At 34.4% G+C, this 20,217-nt stretch overlaps 1 protein-coding gene across 4 annotated transcripts in view; it reads right to left on the reverse strand.

Moving 5' to 3' along the window:
• The window catches only part of TAOK1 (TAO kinase 1), a 91,065-nt gene that overhangs the window by 15,812 nt on the left and 55,036 nt on the right, over positions 1–20,217 (reverse strand). For 3 of the 4 annotated variants that reach the window (XM_081580234.1, XM_081580235.1, XM_081580237.1), the window contains 7 exons: positions 18,410–18,523; positions 13,358–13,449; positions 9,959–10,052; positions 8,248–8,329; positions 5,759–5,926; positions 3,705–3,908; positions 1,805–1,939 (listed from right to left, as the gene is read on the reverse strand). In XM_081580234.1, the coding sequence (XP_081436360.1) occupies positions 1,805–1,939; positions 3,705–3,908; positions 5,759–5,926; positions 8,248–8,329; positions 9,959–10,052; positions 13,358–13,449; positions 18,410–18,523 (889 nt within the window). The remainder of the gene's footprint in view (positions 1–1,804; positions 1,940–3,704; positions 3,909–5,758; positions 5,927–8,247; positions 8,330–9,958; positions 10,053–13,357; positions 13,450–18,409; positions 18,524–20,217) is intronic. The other variant, XM_081580236.1, reaches the window with a different exon arrangement.

Consider the following 20,217-nt stretch of genomic DNA (forward strand, 5'->3'; position numbering starts at 1 on the left):
TTTTCTTAGTTGATGGTTAGCATAATGCGTACTGCTAAAAATACTTCAAATTGAATACCTAAGATCAAAGCATTTTATTGTATGAAAAAAACCCAAGACAGAAGCTGTTAGACTGAGTTATAGTACATGGTACTTTTATTGAAAAATATAGCTATGCATATCTTTGTATACAAATCTACCTACTGTATGAAAGTTTTATATGAAATAAATAGACTTAATAGGTTTAGGGATATGGATCTTAAGTTTTCTAAATCCATAACTTAAGAGAATTCCTCAGGAATTCCCTAGTGGTCCAGTGGTTAGGACTCTGTGCTTGCACTGCTGAGGGTGTGGGTTCAATCCCTGGTCCTGTAAGCTGAGTGGCATGACCAAAAAAAAAAAAAGTTTTCTCAATTAATTTGAGGGAGCCAAAATTTGAGACAGAAGGCTTGCTTGGGAAACATTAATATGTGCCCAGTCACAAAGATGTTTTCCCAACAAGCTGGCCTTGTCCAGGTATTTTTTTAAATGGTCATGAAAAAACTAAGCAATCTTCACGACTTGCTCTGTTCAAAGAATTATTTACATGTTGAAGAACAGTAGGAACAACTTGACTTATCATAGGGGATGGTGTTTATCTTTTTGTTTTTTAATTTATTTTTATTTTTGGCTGGGCTGGGTCTTCTCTAGTTTCTGACTGCAGGCCTTCTCTACTTGTGGCAAGTGGGGGCTACTCTCTAGTTGTGGAGCACAGGTTTCTCATTGTGATGGCTTCTCTTGTTGCAGAGCATGAGCTCTAGGCGCTTGGGCTTCAGTAGTTGCAGCACATGGGTTTAGTTGCTCATTGGCCTGTGGGACCTTCCAAGACCAGGGATTGAACCCATGTTCCCTGTGCTAGCAGGTGAATTCTTAACCACTGGACCACCAGGGAAGTCCAGGGGATGGTGTTCTTGACCCCAGATGTCATTCAGATTCATGGGCCACAGCATGAGATTTACAGGATCTGTTATGTAGTTGATAATTCAGACAATTTCCATATATTTTTTTCTTTCTGTCATATTTACTAGTAACCTACTTTCCCTTTGATATCTTAATGTCTTTCTATCCCCACCTTTATCATGTTTTGGTCCTACATATCTGACTGATCAGGGTTATTAATACCCCAGTATAACAACATCCTTATAATGAACAAATAATCCATTTTCATTATTTGGGAAATCAGAAGAACTACATTTTAAGTATATCAAATTTTAAGTGATCAAGTATATCAAGTATCAGTAATCAAATTAAGGATTACTTGCTATTTCACAAATATTTCCCCTCATTTTTGTTAGCCTATCAATTCTTAGGTGGAAACAACATTTTTTCTCTCCCTCTGTGCCTAAAACCAACTAATTATTAAAGCCTCAAATGATTTATAAATACTCAGCCTAAATCAAAGGTAATCTGAATTCCTATTTAATACCTTTTAGCCCTCTGGGTTGGGAAGATCCCCTGGAGAAGGGGATGGCCACGCACTTCTTTCCTGGAGAATTTCATGGACAGAGGAGCCTGGCAGGCTACAGTCCATAGATCGAAAGAGTTGGACACAACTGAGCAACTATCACTTTCAGCCCTCTTAGGCATTTAATATAGTCTAATATATTAGTTATTTGTATACACATCTCTCAGAGTGCTTTCTATAAGATCTTTCTCCTAACAGGCAGTTAAATGATGAATAAATGTTTGCAATACAAAATACAAAAAAAAGAGATATCATTATACTTGAATACAGATGCCAAGGTCTAACATGAAAAATGTATTTCTAATTTGGGGTAATACATACCAGTGATGCCGTCCGTATAGTAGCAAAGTGTTCTCGATTACGGTAGTGTGATTTATGACGAGATACTTGAGGTGGAGATTGTGGATCCGATGCCCTTGTTCTAGGATCTCCCTCTTCTCTGTAATTTTCTTCCTCCTAGGCAAAGAAACAAACATTATTATCTGTTGTGAACAAACACAGTTCAGGTGAACTTTCAAGAAAATTAAATTTTAAAGACAAATGGATCAATAAATCTCAAAGACATAATTCTAAAAAGCAAAAACAAAAATGGGAATGTTGACATTTTATTTTCGACATAATTTGAATCAGGAGACATTATTTCCTCAATGTATGAAACAGTATACACAATCAGGATAATGAAACATTATGGCTAGATTTATATAATATTCATTAAGTGCAAAATTACAAAGCCTTAATATAACTTAAAAACAAAGATAATAAAACATGCAGCCAGTATTTTAAATAGCAGTAATAAAATTAATTACTCTAGGGCTCTTGGGTTTAAGAAGTAATAATATAGCTTAAAAAAACTTTATAATACTCCTGCCACTGGTCCAAAATAAGTAACCAAAAAATAATTGTAAAAATTCTAAGAATCAGTCTTTCTTGATATATACATTACTTCAATTACTGAAAAGGAAGTCAATTAGCAACCAACTAGTCACGGGAAAGCAATGGCAACCCACTCCAGCACTCTTGCCTGGAAAATCCCATGGACGGAGGAGCCTGGTACAGGCTGCAGTCCATGGGGTCGCTATGAGTCGGACATGACTGAGCGACTTAACTTTCACTTTTCACTTTCATGCATTGGAGAAGGAAATGGCAACCCAATCCAGTGTTCTTGCCTGAAGAATCCCAGGGACGGAGGAGCCTGGTAGGCTGCTGTCTATGGGGTCGCACAGAATCAGACACGACTGAAGCAACTTAGCAGCAGCAGCAGCAGTTACAGGAATAATCTTTTTTATGGCTGATGCTCTTGCCTAAGAATATAAACTCTCCATTTCATCCTCTACTCAGCCCCTGGTAACCTCTAATCCATCTTCTGTCTCTATGAATTTGCCTATTCAAGGTATTTCTTATAAAAGGAATTATATAATATTTGTCCTTTTACATCTGACTTATATCACTTAGCATAATGTTTTCAAAATTCACTAATGTTGTACCATGTATCAGAATTTCCTTCCTTTGTATAACTGAATAATATTCACCATATGTATATACCATGGTTTTGTTTATCCATTCTTTCCACCTTTCATCTATTTGTGCCTAATAACTTTTTAGGTAACACTGCAAGCTGTGACGTTTAAAAAGGAAGTATTCCTATTAATTGTTAAAATGAGCTATCTGATCTTAAAATATTTTCAAGAACATTTAAAATTGTGCATTCAAAATAAGAATGACTAATGTAGTACCCATTATTTCCTAACCCCAGAATTTATATTTTTCCATAATTAGACTCTAAGTTTTATTTTAAAGCTGTAAACATTAAATAGATAATGTAAAGTGATCAAAATCACTTTTGGTCACCATCCATCCTAATCCTTTTTCCCACAGTTCAAAAATACTATATTAATATTACAATGAATTTCATGAGTATACCTGCTATTTTTAAGTACTTCACTTTCCATCTAAGTGACTTCAAATAATACGTTACATATAGTATTTCTTCTAAGATATTTTAAAAATATTCTTTCTATATTCTTAAGACATTAGTTTTACAAATGCAGACACAACACTGGAAATTAACAAGCCTACTGCCATTTTCAAATAAGTTACCTAAAACTGTTCCCAACTTCTGAAACAGCAAAAAAAAAAAAAAATTAAACTCCTCTTAAACTAACCAGATGAAGAAAATTATTTACCAAAGCTGATTTTTTTTTCACTGAAATCCAATACTCACAGGTTTTAAGTGGATGACAGAACTATTAGACATCACTGTGTGGTCTCCCTCCATCATGTCTAGCTCACTCTTGTCATCTGAGGCATCTGGAAGACTGTTAACACTACTGCTTTGGCTACTGGCACTGATGGACATACTGGGAATAGACTGATTACTGCCAACACTATTCACTGTTCCTGTCCGTCCAACACCATGATCTTGTTCCTAGGGAAAAAAAGAACAATAGGTTCAAGTATCTCCATCTCTCTTGATTTCTTGAATAGAAGCATCAAGCACACTGCTTGGCCAACAGTCTTTTAGAAAGTCAGAGGTCTATCATGAGACATTATCTTTATTTGGTGAAACCAGGAAGTTAATCCGTAACAGAAAAATAAATAAAAATGACCAACAAGTAAATAACAAAAACCAGACCAACTATGTGAAGTCAATTTATCAGTTTGGGGTTATTTTCAAAGTAAAGCATTTTCTCTAAATTGTCTGCCATTTTTTGAAATCCATTTTTACCACACATCTCACTGGGTATAGAGAGAGATTTTGCTCACTCCTCAATAATTCCCATGGTTAAAATAAGCCCCAACCATGAGAATTTCCTGGTGGTATGGTTTAGGAGTCCAGCACTTTCACTGCCAAGGGTCTGGGTTCAATCTCTGGTCAGGGAAGTAAGATCCCACAAGCCACAGGGCGTGGAGAAAAAACTAAATCAGAAAAACAAGCCCAAACTTAAAAAAAAAAAAAAATCCTAGAAACAACTCCTTTTAGTTATTTTTTGTTGAAGTCTTTTGTAAGTATATTTTTCTTACTTAAAAATTCTACCACCAAATAATTTCTATTTTTCTTAAATTAAAAATTATGTATTACATATACATATACACACACACACATAAATATAAAATCACAAGAATGTTTTTCTGAAGTGACCAGGCAAGTTAAGGTATCTAGGTACCAACATTTTAGTAGTGTTACCAAAATTCTCTAAGATATGGAGAATTTAATATAGACATAGGGTATATACAGAGGAACTTTTCTTATATCTCTAGCCTAACAGAGATGCTATTATAGATTTAACTACATATATTTCTCACTGGAAAACAGTAAAAAACAAACCAAAGCTCTGGAATTCTAACAGAAGCAAAGTGAAAATACTTATAGTAAAAAAGCTTTATATGTATATTTCAACATTAGAAAGTTCTAGAACATATCCATTGCAAATTTGTATTTTCATTCTCCCTAAAAAGCAACATAGAAAGAACTTGACCTTGAGAGTGAGAGCTATCTGAATTTGAACCCATATGCCTCTACCTACAGTGAGTAAACCACTGAGCCTTGCTTTACACATAGCTTCAATACTTTGGCTACCTGATGAGAAGAGCTGACTCATTGGAAAAGACCCTGATGCTGGGAAAGATTGAAGGCAGGAGGAGAAGGGGACGACAGAGGATAAGATGGTTGGATGGCATCACTGACTCAATGGACATGAGTCTGAGCAAACTCTGGAAGATGGTGAAGGACAGGGAAGCCTGGTGTGCTGCAGACCATGGGGTTGCGGAGAGTTGGACACAACTGAGTGACTGAACTGAACTGAAAATAAGTATTTTAGAACTGTGTAGATGGAATGAAACTATGCACAACTGAAAAGAAATGTCCTTGGTGCTAGAGTAGAATGCTTAGTAACTTGCTAATGACTTGTCAGTGAGCACTGTCAACTTCCAGTCTATAATTTTACATATTTTCAAAAGCATGTCTCTCACAATTGGGACAATAAGGCAAAAAAGGGTTCAGTGGGTAAGAAATTTGAAAGGGACAATATTAAAGTTGAATTCATTTATTTAATAAAAGACATTGCTGAGCTTTACTACATATGCCAATGTGCACCACAAAGGAATTGAATTTAAAGAACACAAAACCGTTTTTCCCACATGGGATTTTACAGGACCAGTGTTAAGAAAACACAACCTGGGAATCACTGATATAAGAGATTCATGATGTAAAAGACGAGCTCTACAAGAAAAGAAGCCGATGAAGAGAGCTCAGTATTTTATTCATTTCTAAATTACCTCTTCTTCTTCCTGTGCTTCTACTGCTGGTCCATTATGTGCCTCCTGGAACAGGAGTTTCTTCATCTTTCGATACTGCAGATTGTCCAGTTCTCTTACTGCATCTTTTGTCCTCTGAATAAGATCTATTAACACTGTTTCAGGGCGCTCGCGAAGAACAAACATGTGCTGGATAAGAGAATGTAAAAGTCAAGTTGAAACCTATATATTTTTCCATTAATACAAATGTACACCTTTCTTAGCTGCAGAAGGAAGTGGCAACCCATTCCAGTATTCTTGCCTGGAAAATTCCATAGACAGAAGAGCCCAATGGGCTATATAGTCCATGGGGTTGCAAAGAGTCGGACACAACTGAGCATGCACACGTGCCCCACCCCCCCTTCTTAAGACTCTGGAGTTACTATACTAAATCATCATAGGTAACGCATATAATTCTACTACATTTCTGACTTCTTGTACTTACAAAATTATCATTTATATATATTTACTCTGTGCCTCCATTTTATACCAACTTTGGTCAACTAAAAATGTAGAGTTGAAATGATAAAAGGGTTTAATTAAATACTAAGAAGTAAGCCCAATTACAGCCCTAAACAAATGCTAAAAAAGGGTTTACATATTCTGAGAACTGTTGATTTCACAGAAAAGGCATGTCAGTTCTGAGTTTTATTAGGTTTCAACAGAAATGCATTTATTGATGGTGAATTATGTAATATAAACCTGGATATTGTGGGTTCCTTTATATGTTGCATAAACAATACTCTTCATAAAACACTAGTAGTTGATTAAAAGGCATTATATTATTAGTGATTTTTACTAACATTGAATAAAACTTAACCTTATCAAATAAGGAAAAGTAGAAAGAATAATTCCACCTTTAGAGTATCACTGCTACATTTTGATACACTTCTTTTCAGAAATTTTCTATATATGGATTTTTGTTTTACAGATCCTAAGTATATAGATTGCAGAAAGACACTTTCTGCCCTTGACTTCATGAGATGCCCCTGAATTTCTGTAACACTTAGCTTTTTTGTTAGCCAAACTTACTTCTTCTCTATGTAGAGTTCTAACTATACCATGTTTGATTCTGCTTCACTATCTTAAGGCTGTGATTTCAAATTCGTAAACATAATGCCTACAGAATATTTCATCAAAGGTTTATGCCAAAGTTCCATTACCCTAATTCTGGACAGTTATTTCCAACTTTTAACTCAGAGATAAATAGCTTCACAGAATTCTTTAAAAAATTTAAAAATTCATTAGAAGTTTTTTTCTATTTTTTTCTTTATTATGAATCATGAAAGAAATGTCAGGCCAAAGGGAAAGAAACACTTGCTAGATATTTCCTATCATTTCCAATAAGGCTGTGCCAATATATGCTATGAACTAGGTAAATGAATATTATATTCAGACTTGGAACCTAATCACCAAATACCTGGGCTTGGTAGGTAGGGTTATACCCAAAGAGCTTCTTTGACCTATGTTGGGCAAGTATGTATGAGAAGTCACATTCTTCCTTTTTCCTGAGCCTTAGCTTGGTATGTATCACTGTTTATCAATACAATATTCCGTCTTCTTACCCCAACATCATTATCTTATATTTCTAAGTCTGCCAGTTTTCTACATTCAGATCTTGCTTATTTTTCACTAATTCCCAGTGATACCAAACCTTTTGTTGCTATTGTGAGTACTGATTTAGTCAAGTTTTCATTACTTAAAGAGTATGAGTGAGCTTATTGCCTAAAATTCCTCAAGCACTATTGAAAATCAGTACTGCTCTTCTACACACTAAAGTTTCAAATAATACTATTGAACATATATAAGATCCTTTCAATTTCTTTGTATCCTTAACTGAGGTGCATTGATGAAAATAAACTTAATCCATTTGAAATTGTAAAACATTCATGCAAAAATAGGCTACTTAAATTTTAGTATATGTGCTGCCGAAGCGAGCACATAGGATACTTAAATTTTATAGTGAAAAACCAATAAGACTTCTTAGGGTCACAAAGAAAATCAAATCCCATTTTACCACTGCTTTATCTAGATGTTTTAAGAATTATATTATGCTCAACACACTATTACTGCTATTAATACAACAGTCAACTGCCAAGTGAAAGAATAAATTTTTGAGACCAGGAAGCATATAAATCTCATATTTAAATGAGGCAATGAAACTTTGTGAAATCTGAAGAGTTCACATGATTTAAAAAATCTTTTCATTGCTAAGTTAGAAAAATTTATTTTCAAAACTGAAAAAAATATATATCCATTTTAACAATTTCTTTTAAAATCTCATTTTTCTCACAATATTTATGTAAATATATCACATATCATTTCTATTTCCTTCATATTACTTTAATAGTATACAAAATTAGTATTTTAGTTAAAAACCAGTAGCTCATACCTAATACTGATTCCAAACCAAAGAAAAATAACACATTAAAAAATTTCTTAGGGGTAGAAAACAGTATAATTGAACTGACCTTTAAAAGTTCCTCTGATGTAGGGCGATCTTGAGGGATTTTCTGGAGGCAAGAATCTACAAAGTTGCGAAAATAATCAGACCTATTGTAAAGGAAAGTATCAAGTGAACATATTGCTATTTCCTTTAAAAACACATCAGCAATAAAGTGACAGTTGAAACAAAAAAAATAAAAATAAAAAAATAAAAAAAAATAAAAACACATCAGCAAAACAAAGCATGTGCCTACTGGTGGGAGGGGGGATGGAAATGAAATGATAAAGAAAAAGCAGATATACTGATACATTTCATATATGTCTATGAAAAGTTATCTAAAGCAACCAATGAGTCTTTACCATTTTCCAAAGATAAATTTGCACAGATTATTTTAAATTTCTGCTCCTGCAATTAAAATGTCACAATGCATTCTATATTTAGGGAAAATTAGAAAAGCCAATATTTTCTTTTTTGCATTCAAATCTAGGATAATTTTCTTATTATTTTTCTCCCTATAAACCACCTCTCTTTCTTCTTTGCCCCTTGGATCATCTTCTGTATAGTGTGATTCTGAGTATTAACTCCATTTGCTTTGGAAGGAGCACTCTGCACAGCTAAGCATTTGGTATCCCTGAGCAAATGAATATAACTTCCATTAAATCCAGAAAACCAGCTGAGATTTCTTTTTTAAACCTTTAAACATTGGAAGTCTGTAACCCATTATTATTGTATAATGTTACTGATGAGAGTTCAAAGGGTATTAAGTAATTATTACTCCATCGGTGTTTGTCTTCAATATCTAAGTAAGATTTTAAGTTCCTTATAGGCAAAAAAGAAATTCTCTTTCGAATTCCTGAAGTATCAAACACAGTGTGTAGACAATCTGTGTTCAATTTATTTATTATTTATATGTATCATAATACTAAACTCTGTGCCAAAAGATTCCTTTTATGTGTATTTACTTAAGTACTAAGACCTACAAATGTGTTAGTTAAGCCTTATCATTGGTCGATTAAATTATTATTAAATTTATTATTTAATAAATTATTTATTAAGTTTCTTCAATAATTAAATTTATTAAAATAAATTATTAGCAACTAATGCATCTATCTTGAACTTTATATAAGCTTTTTACACAAATGAACTTAATTTTTCAAATCAAGGAAGCAATAGGAGAGAAAAACATTCAGCAATTTGAATAATAAATGTCATAATGACAATTAGAATGATTCCAAAGTTATGAATTTATCTGGTTAATTCTGATAAATCAAACTGTTTTACCTGTGTCATATGCTATATAAATTATAAACCATTCCCCAATTGAACATCACTACAGGTTGTGGCAATCTATATTTAAGTTGTAAAATACTATGTTTAAATCATGCTATTTATTATAATCAGGGTTATATGTGTTTCTGAAGTTCAAAAAACTAAATTTTTTTTGTAAAAATCAAATACTTTGTGCTTCTATGTGGTATCATCTATACTTTATTTCTGAACTGAGTCATATAACTGCTAAGAAAAGCACACATAATAAAGGATAAACATGATAGAACCTATTTTAATACTTCAATAATACTGTAATATTTTAATACTGTACTATAATTGTACTGTAATACTTTAAACCTGTAATACTTCAATAATACATTTTACCTAATTTAAATCACTTTGATAACATTATGAAAAAGCATTTAATTAATACAATGTTGAGTAATATATCTCTTAGCAATACTCACCATTCATTAGACTGTAGTGTAGGGGATTCATTTTGGGCTATGTGATATAAGGCACTCATTGCATTCATATTAAATAAAGGAGGTTTCCTTTCCGCTGTAAAAGAAAGAAAACTTTCCTATTAAAATAAATGCCTGTTAAACAGGGACACACAAGTACTGTTTTTGTTATTTTTTTTTAATAATTTTAAACTTCAAGTAGAGTTCAAAGAATTTTTTCAAGTCAATCAATGTGCAGTAAATTGCTGGCCAGATGCTCCACCATTCCCAAATACTTTAGTGTTTATTTTCTGAAACATAGTCTCATATTCTACTAAAAAAAGTAACACATCCATTAAATTAGACCATTAATACTGATACATGACTAGCATCTAATCCTCAAACCCCATTCAAGTTTCAATCAAGCATCCCAATAATGTCCTCAGTAGCAAAAGTGTCCTTTGGTCATTTGTATCCTTCAAGGAAACTACTTTATCTAAGTTGTTAAATTTATTAACATAAAGTTGTTCACAGTATTTCCTTATGATTCTTTTAATACCTGTAAAATCTGTAGTGATATCATACCTTATTTCTGATACTGCTTTGTGTCTTCTCTCTTCTTTTCCTGATCAGTTTGACTAGAGGTTTATCAATTTCATTAATTTTCTCAAAGAAGTAGTTTTTAAGTTTCACTGATTTTCTCTATTGCTTCTCTGCTTCTATTTAACTGATTTCTGCTTGGATATTTTTATTCTTTGTTATGCTTATTTTGGGTTGAATTTCCCTTTCTTTATCCAGACAAGGTGACAGCTGAAGTCATTACCTTGATTATTTTGAAGTACAGAAGACTCTTCAATATCCCTCAATTTTGGTTGGTTCTAATGATTAAATTTGGGTCACACAACTTTGATAGAAATATCACAGAAGTAAATATATTTTTCAAATTTATTCTATAAGATGATACATGATTTCAAATGGTACCATTATTGTAATGGTATTCACTTTGATCATCATTTTTATAATCAAAAATGATAGTGAATTTTGTCTAAAGCTTTTTCTGCATCTATTGAGATCATTATAAGATTTTTATCCTTCATTTTGTTAATGTGATCTCTCATACTGATTGATTTGTGGATTTTGAACCTCCTTGATCCTTGGAATAAATCCCACTTGATCATGGTGTATGATCCTTTTACCATATCATTGCATCCAGTAAGATAGTATTTTGTTGAGGATTTGTGCATCTATGCTACTATTATTGCATGGCTGTTGATTTCTCCCTTTAGGTCTGTTTATATTGTTTTATACATTTAGGTGATCCTATGATGGGTACATAAATATTTACAAATGTTATATCCTCTGCTGAACTGATCTTTGTCATTATGTAATATTCTTGTCTCTTATTACACCCTCTTTTTTTTAATTAAAAAATTTTTTCTCCAGCTTTATTGAGATATAATTAATATATAACATTGTATAAATTTAAGGAGTGCAATGTGTTGATTGCATACATTTATATATGGCAAAACAATTCCCACCATAGCATTAGCTAATTCCTTCATCCCATCACACAATTCTCATTTCTTTTTTAGTGATGAGAACATTTAAGGACCAGTCTCTTGCAACTTTCAAGTATATAATGTGGTGCTGTGATGAGGTTTACACTCAGGTAACTGACATCTTAAGATATGACAAGAATTCCCTGGCCGTCTAGTGTTTTCATATCTGTGGGATGAAGTTTAGGGAACCAAGATCCTACAATCTTTGAGAGCCTGAAGCCCGCCAAGCTTCTCTGTCCATGGAATTTTCCAGGCAAGAATACTGGAGTGGGTCGCCATATCCTCCTCTACAGTCTCTGTTTTAAAGTCTACTTTGTCTGATAGTCTTTGTTTTTAAAGTCTATTTTGTCTGTATTTTTAAAGTAGTTTGTTTGATGCTTTTGAACTATGGTGTTGGAGAAGACTCTTGAGAGTCTCTTGGACTGCATGGAGATCAAACCAGTCAATCCTAAAGGAAATCAACCCTGAATATCCATTGGAAGGACTGATGCTGAAGCTGAAGCTCCAATACTTTGGCCACCTGATGCAAAGAGCCAACTCATTAGGAAAAACCCTGATGCTGGGAAAGATTGAAGGCAGGAGGAGCAGCGGACGACAGAGGACAAGAGAGTTGGATGGCAGCCCTGACTCAGTGGACAATAAGTCTGGGCAAGTTCTGAGAGATCGTGAAGGACAGTGAAGCCTGGCGTGCTGGAGTATATGGGGTTGCAAAGAATTGGACACAGCTAAGAGACCGAACAAGAACCCCAGTATTCTTTTGGTTTCTATTTACATGGAATATCTTCTTCCATTCCTCACTTTCAGTTTCCATGTGTCCTCACATCTGGAGTGAGTCCCATGTAACAGATGGGTTTTGTTTTTTCATCCATTCAGTCATTTCATTTCTTTTGATTGGAGAATTTAGTCCACTTACAATTAATTACTGATAAGCATATGCACCCATTACCATTTTGTTAATCGGTTTCTGGCTGTTTCATAATTCCTTTGTTCCTTTCTTTTTCTCTTGCTCTCCTCCCTTGTGATCTGATGACTATCTTTGGTGTTATGTTTGGACTCCTTTCTCTGTATCTTTCATGTCACAGTTTACATCTTTCTATCTTGTGTATCCATTAACAAATTATGTAGGTTAATAGTTATTTTGATTTATTTTCCTTCTAATCCTTTTAAAGTTCTGAAATTTTATACCCTCAATATATACTTTTATTACCAGAAAAAGTGGTACATTTATTTTTATAAACACCATTGCATAATCAGGCCTCAAAGCCACACATTAGGGATCTTTTTCATCAGATTAACTGTAATCAAACATATAAACCCACCTATGGAAAATCTTGCACTTTAAGATTTCTTGGTCCTAAGATATAAGCTAAACATAGTTCCATTTATATGCAACAGAACAAAATGTGTGCATAAAATCAAACTGCTACAATACGTGGGCAGACTGATATCTAATTCACATATCTAAGTACCTCAGGTAAAGGTAAATAACTCATAAATGCTTTAGAGACCATCTGTAGATGGCAAATCTAGCAATCACACATATAATCCAAGTGTTTAACAAGTATTCATTAATATTAAGACAAACAATTCTACAGTGGGAAATTATTTAAGATCTAATTTAACAGAGCAAATATAATATACATAACCAAATATATATAGAATATATATATAACCTAATATATATATTATATATAACCTATATACATAACCTAATACATATATATCAGATAACCAAAATGAAACCTTTAAAATATATTGCTCCCTTTAGCAACCAACATAAAAAATAAAAAGCTGTAATTTGGTATAGAAATTGAGGTAAAACACAGATCAAAACTTACTACATACTAATAAAGAACATGCTTACCTAATTCAATACATGTTATACCAAGAGACCATACATCTACTTTTCCATCATACTGTCCTTCATCCATGGCTAAAATTACTTCTGGGGCCATCCTAAAAAACAAAATGTCATTTAAATTAAAGTTAAAAAAAAATGTATGCTATTCTTTTAAAATGTAATGACTATCTATATGGAGAACACCTATGTGGATTCCTGGCAAGACAACTGGACGTAATAATTTTGAACATGAAAAATAAATGCATTACAGGTTGCGAGGTAAATATTTACCTTTGCATGTATAGTGTGAGACTCATTCTCACCATCTATCATGATCATGTAACAGCATCCTAAAGGAAGGATGTCTGAGAGCAAGGCTGTATTCCGTATCTGTTCAAGTTCGCAGGTTCTAATATTGTATATCGTTTAGGCCAGTGATTCTCAAACATTTTGGTTTCAGGATTCCATCTAATTTTTGCTTGAAAGAGGGAATTTTATCACTGGCACTGAATACCAGCAGTTGTTTCCCTTGAAATGACAAGCTCACTCCACGTATTTCAGAAAGTATCTGTCACACTATCCAACAATGAATAACCATAGCTTGTCAGTCTTCTTTCAAATTAGAATAGTGTTCCATAATAAAAGTGGCTAGGGTAGCTGATAACTAAAATCATCACAAAATTATTAACTTTACAACCAACCAACATGTGTCTTGGTTATAAAATGAAACACGGGACTTTCCTGGCAGCTCAGTGGTTAAAACTCTATGCTTCCAGACCAGACAGATCAAGCATGGCCAAAAAAAAGCTAATTCCTGTCTTTCAGTTGAGTCACTCAGTCGTGCCCAACTCTTTGCAACCCCATGGACTGCAGCATGTCAGGCTTCCCTGTCCATCACCAACTCCCAGAGCTCGCTCAAACTCATGTCCATCGAGTCAGTGATGCCATCCAACCATCTCATCCTCTGTCATCTCCTCCTCCTCCCGCCTTCAATCTTTCCCAGCATCAGGGTCTTTTCCAGTGAGTCAGTTCTTCGCATCAGGTGGCCAAAGTATAGGAACTTCAGCTTTAGCATCAGTTCTTCCAATGAATATTCAGGACTGATTTCCTTTAGGACTGACTGGTTTGACCTCCCTGCAGTCCAAGGGACTCTCAAGAGTCTTCTCCAACACCACGGTTCAAAAGCATCAATTCTTCGGCGCTCAGCTTTTTTTATAGTCCAACTCTCACATCCATACATGACTACTGGAAAAACCGTAGCTTTGACTAGACAGACCTCTGTTGGCAAAGTAATGAACGTCTCTGCTTTTTAAGATGATGTCTAGGTTGGTCTTAGCTTTGCTTCCAAGGAGCAAGCATCTTTTAATTTCATGGCTGCCGTCACCATCTGCAGTGATTTTGGAGCCCAAGAAAATAGTCTCTCACTGTTTCCATCGTTTCTCCATCTATTTGCCATGGAGTGATGGGACTGGATGTTATGACCTTCGTTTTTTGAATGCTGAGTTTTAACTCAGCCTTTTCACTCTCCTCTTTCACTTTCATCAAGAGGCTCTTTAGTTCCTCTTCACTTTCTGCCATAAGGGTGGTGTCGTCTGCATATCTGAGGTTACTGATATTTCTCCCGGCAATCTTGATTACAGTTTGTGCTTCATCCAGCCCGGCATTTCTCATGATGTACTCTGCCTATGAGTTAAATAAGCAGGGTAACAATATACAGCCTTGACGTACTCCTTTCCCCATCTGAAACCAGTCCGTTGTTTCAGGTCCAGTTTTAACTGTTGCTTCTTGACCTGCATATAGATTTCTCAGGAGGTAGGTCAGGTGGTCTGATATTCCCATCTCTTGAAGAATGTTCCACAGTTTGTTGTGATCCACACAATCAAAGGCTTTGGCATAACCAATAAAGCAGATGTTTTTCTGGAACTCTCTTGTTTTTCCAATGATCCAACAGATGTTGGCAATTTGATCTCTGGTTCCTCTGCCTTTCCTAAATACAGCTTGAACATGTGGAAGTTCACAGTTCACATACTGTTGAAGCCTGGCTTGGAGAATTTTGAGCATTACTTTACTAGCATGTGAGATGAGTGCAACTGTGCAGTAGTTTGAGCATTCTTTGGCACTGCCTTTCTTTGGGATTGGGATGAAAACTGACCTTTTCCAGTCCTGTGGCCACTGCTGAGTTTTCCAGATTTGCTGGCATATTAAATGCAGCACTTTCACAGCATCATCTTTTAGAATTTGGAACAGCTCAGCTGGAATTCCATTACCTCCACTAGATTTGATAGTAGTAATGCTTCCTAAGGCCCACTTGACTTTGCATTCCAAGATGTCTGGTTCTAGGTGAGTGATCACACCATCGTTGTTATCTGGGTCATGAAGATCTTTTTTGTATAGTTCTTCTGTGTATTCTTGTCACCTCTTCTTAATATCTTCTGCTTCTGTAAGGTCCATACCATTTTCTGTCCTTTATTGTGCCCATCTTTGCATGAAATGTTCCCTTAGGATCTCTAATTTTCTTGAAGACATCTCTAGTCTTTCCCATTCTGTTGTTTTCCTCTGTTTCTTTGCACTGATCACAGAAGAAGGCATTTTTATCTCTCCTTGCTATTCCTTGGAACTCTGTATTCAAATGGGATAGCTTTCCTTTTCCCCTGTCTTTAACTAGGATCTAATGTTCCTGTGATACTTTACCTTTTATTTCGTATGTATTTGGTATTAAGCACAGTTGCTGAATGCATCAATAAGATTATTACCAAGTACACTTGTGTATGTGGGTAGCAGGTACCCACTTGCATTTGTGGAAAGATATATAAATATTAGCTTCGTTCCTGTGTTCCAAATGTACTATACACAAATTTTAAAATATATTCACTTTATTGTAAACTTTGTCAATAGCAGGGTATTTCCAATGTATTCTTTAAGATATTGAAGTAAGTTTGAGAAATTACAGTTAGGAAAAATTAAATGAGTAATTTGTTCTTTATTGCAGAATGTTTGAGGGTCTTTTTAATATTTAATATTTGTCACTGATGTCTAAAGAGGGGAAGCACTAAGAAGTATCATTCACTCACAGAACCCTTTTTTATAGAGAAGAGGGGACTCTATCTAAACTACGATTTTACATAAGAAATTTTTGGTCATCTAGAGTAGCAGTCTTCAAATTTTTTTATTCATTATTTACCTTCAATGAATTTATAAAAACTATGTATCCCTTGCAGATTTTTGAATTGATACATAAATTTTATAAATAGTTGCAAAGGATATAATGCACAGTGTGTGTCCACACACAGAGAGTATATGTGCTTTAAAGATACTCAAAACTTGAGGTTGCAGAATTAGTTCACGCAATTTGTTAAAAACACTGCTGTGTAATACAATTAGCAAAGGCAGTCTTCATGGTCATATCAATCAGTTAAACCAGAATCACTTTCTGCCAGAAAGTCTGAATTCAATGCAAATAACATGTTAATGCATCCCCATGACAACCATGTCACAGTTCTAAATTCTACACTAGAAAAAAAAAGGGAAGGGGGATAACTGGGCAGAAAGAAAAAGCAAGGGGTAAAGGCAACAGAAGAGAGATGACTGGAAAGGTACAAGGACTTGCCAAGAGTTTGTGTCCTGACTCTTCAATATATCTGACAGATCCTATATGTTCTCAAATTGTTCCTCTGGTGTTCCTTTGAGGCTTTGACATTCCAGAGCAATGAATCATTGCAATATTCAGGGTAGGTTAGAAGCCTTTCTTTTATAAAGCAGAGAAGGGAGATTTGAAAGGCAGGTGAAAAGATGACATAGTGGGCCTAAGACACCACTTTCAGTATACACAGAGAAAGAGGATACATTTGAAAGTTGAAGATTTGGAAAATTATTCCCTTCAAATTTGCTGACATTAATAATAAATTATTTATTGGTAAAATTAGATGATTCTATTTTTTTGGGCTCCAAAATCACTGTGAATGGTGACTGCGACCATGAGATTAAAAGATGCTTGCTTCTTGAAAGGAAAGTTATGACAAATTTGACGCTTATTAAAAAGCAGAGACATCACTTTGCCAACAAAGGTCCGTATTGTCAAAGCCATGGTTTTTCCAGTAGTCACGTACAGATGTGAGAGCTGGACTATAAAGAAGGCTGAGCAAAAAATTGTTGCTTTTGGATTGTGGTGCTGGAAAAGACTTCAGAGAGTCCCTTGGACTGCAAGGAGATCAAATCAGTCAATCCTAAAGGAAATCAACCCTGAATATTTATTGGAAAGACTGATGCTGAAGCTCCAATGCTTTGGCCACCTTATGTGAAGATCCAACTCATTAGATCCTGATGCTGGAAAAGACTGAAGGAGAGGGAGCAGCAGCATGAGATGGTTAGATAGCATCACCAAGTCAATGGACATGAATGTGAGCAAACTCCAGGAGATAATGGGGGACAAAGGAGCCCAGCGTGCTGCAGTCCATGGGGTTGCAAAGAGTCAGACATGACTTTGTAACTGAGTAACAAACTTCGATGATGTCTAGAATTTCTTTCAAACTGAGGGGAGAGAAGAAGAGAGGGAGAGGTGAATGCACAGGGCAGGACAGACCATTTGATAATATTGTTGGGCTGAGTGACTGGTATGTAAGGGTTCGTTATACTTTCACCAAGGGTTATGTATCTTTAAAATTCTCCATAATAAAAATAAAAACAAAAAAACTCCAGAGAACTCCAAGTCCACTACCAGTCTTCAGGTATTCTCAGTATGAAGATCAATGATATACAGTAAACATAAATCTAAAGAAAATACAAAAATTTCCACTTAGCATTTCTAGCTTCTCCCCACCTGAATTTTTATTAAATGTCCCCATACTCAACATGATGCAAATAATAGAAAAGAATGTAGAAACAGGCAAATTTAAAAAACTGGGGGATGTAAGGGGAGCACTCCAAATCTGTATTTGAAACAAACTATAATGTTTAAACTTAAAATGTCTAAAATAACATTTTATTTTCAGGAAAAAGACACCTTAAAAAATGCACAACCATATACAACCACATACAATTTCATTTATGATGATCAAATCCAGATAAGATTATTCTTACCAATATGGCGTTCCCACAAAAGAATTGGCAGGAGATGCCATGGAAGCAGATCCAAAGTCAGCAAGTTTCACCTGGCCTGGCTCTGTCAGAAGGATATTTCCTGCTTTGATATCTCTGAGTTTAAGGAACACAAAAAATTATTTCTCTTTCCTTCACTGGATTGTGTAAAACCACAATAAAAACAAAATAAAAATTTGTAAAACAGAAAAGGAGAAATCAAGATAATTAAGTCCCAGGATAATCTCTCAATTGGGGTAGAATTAAGATCCAAAATAGAAAACAAAACATACAAAATTCATACTTAGTAACAATTTTGTAAAAGAGGAGGCAAAACAGCAATAAAAGACAGAAATTCAAGTGATTAAAGTGTAAAGACTATATTTGAGGTCCTGTTTATTGGTACAAATATGGTTTTAAATGGCTTTAAAAATTAAATTTAAATAGCTGACCACTCCTTCACAACAGTAAGATTTCTGAGCAGTCTACTTAAGGTAAAAGAAAAAAAAAAAGAAAAGCATTTCATGTCCCCAATCATTTCCAAACCTTAGGATAGTTTTTCTAACTAAATATGAAACGAAAACAAACATGTGGATAATGTAATATCCATGATTATAGAAAATTATGGATATTTATAAAATGGGACTGTTAAGTCCAATGAGCACCATAACACACAATTATCCTTTCAAAAACAGAAAAACTAAGTTCTCAAGCACTTAATATAGTACAGTTCTTACTATAGTACTGTAATGAACATAAATTAATCTATGTTCCTTCCATTCATTTCTTTTTTTAAATGAAGGGGTACTTTAGGGAATTCTCTGGTGGTCCAGTGGGTAGAACTTGGCACTTTCACTGCTGTGAGCCTAGGTTCTTCTCTTGGTCAGGGAACTAAGATCCCACAAGCCGTGGAGTGCAAAGAAGTTAGGTTATAATCCCAAATCTTCTATTCACTTATTTACTAGTATACAAATTTCTCCCGGACCTTACTCTAGGACCTGATGCTACTATAAAGTTTAACCTGTATTCCCTGATTCACATATGTAATCAAAATATGCTAATTTCCTTCTAAAATAGGCAAAACTAATATCAATGCTAAAAATGTATTATAGAATTGCTTGAAGTTACTATTCATTATTAAGGATCATCAAGGATTAATACTCAAAAGCATAAAAAGTATCTTTTATTTATCCATAGCGTGGAATCAATGGAATAAATCTGGCATTATCAGTTACCAGGAAGGCAGAAGATTTAGGTTTAGTTCTAGTCTAAATCTATCTGGCTTTGTAAACTTTGAGAAATTAGTCACAAATTGGGAGATCAGTTTCTTCACTGGTAAGACGAAAAAAGTAGTAAGACTATGTAACCCTTATTGCCCTTTCCATTCCCCAAATTAAATGACTCCAAAATTAAATTTCTATCACAAATCTATAAAGCGCACATACAGGCAGTATCTAAGAGATATTAAGGTTTGATTCCAGACTATGCTTACAATGGGAGTATGCAATAAAGCAAGTCATATGAATTTTCTGGCCTCTCAGTGCATATAAAAGTTATGTTTACACTACAGTGTAGGCTACTAAGTGTGCGATAGCCTTACTTTAAAAAACAATGTACATAACTTAATTTAAAAATATTTTACTGCTAAAAATGCCAAAACAATCATAATGGTAACAATAATCACTGATCACAGATCACCATAAAAAGAAGGATGAAAAAGTTTGAAATACTGTGAGAATTATCAAAATGTGACAGAAATATAAAGTGAGCAAATGCTGTTGGAAAAATGGCACTGAGAGACTTGCTTGACA

Source organism: Giraffa tippelskirchi, chromosome 3, assembly GCF_054371585.1.
Source record: "Giraffa tippelskirchi isolate mGirTip1 chromosome 3, T2T-mGirTip1v1.2.pri, whole genome shotgun sequence".
In the NCBI taxonomy this organism is placed as follows: Eukaryota; Metazoa; Chordata; class Mammalia; order Artiodactyla; family Giraffidae; genus Giraffa; species Giraffa tippelskirchi.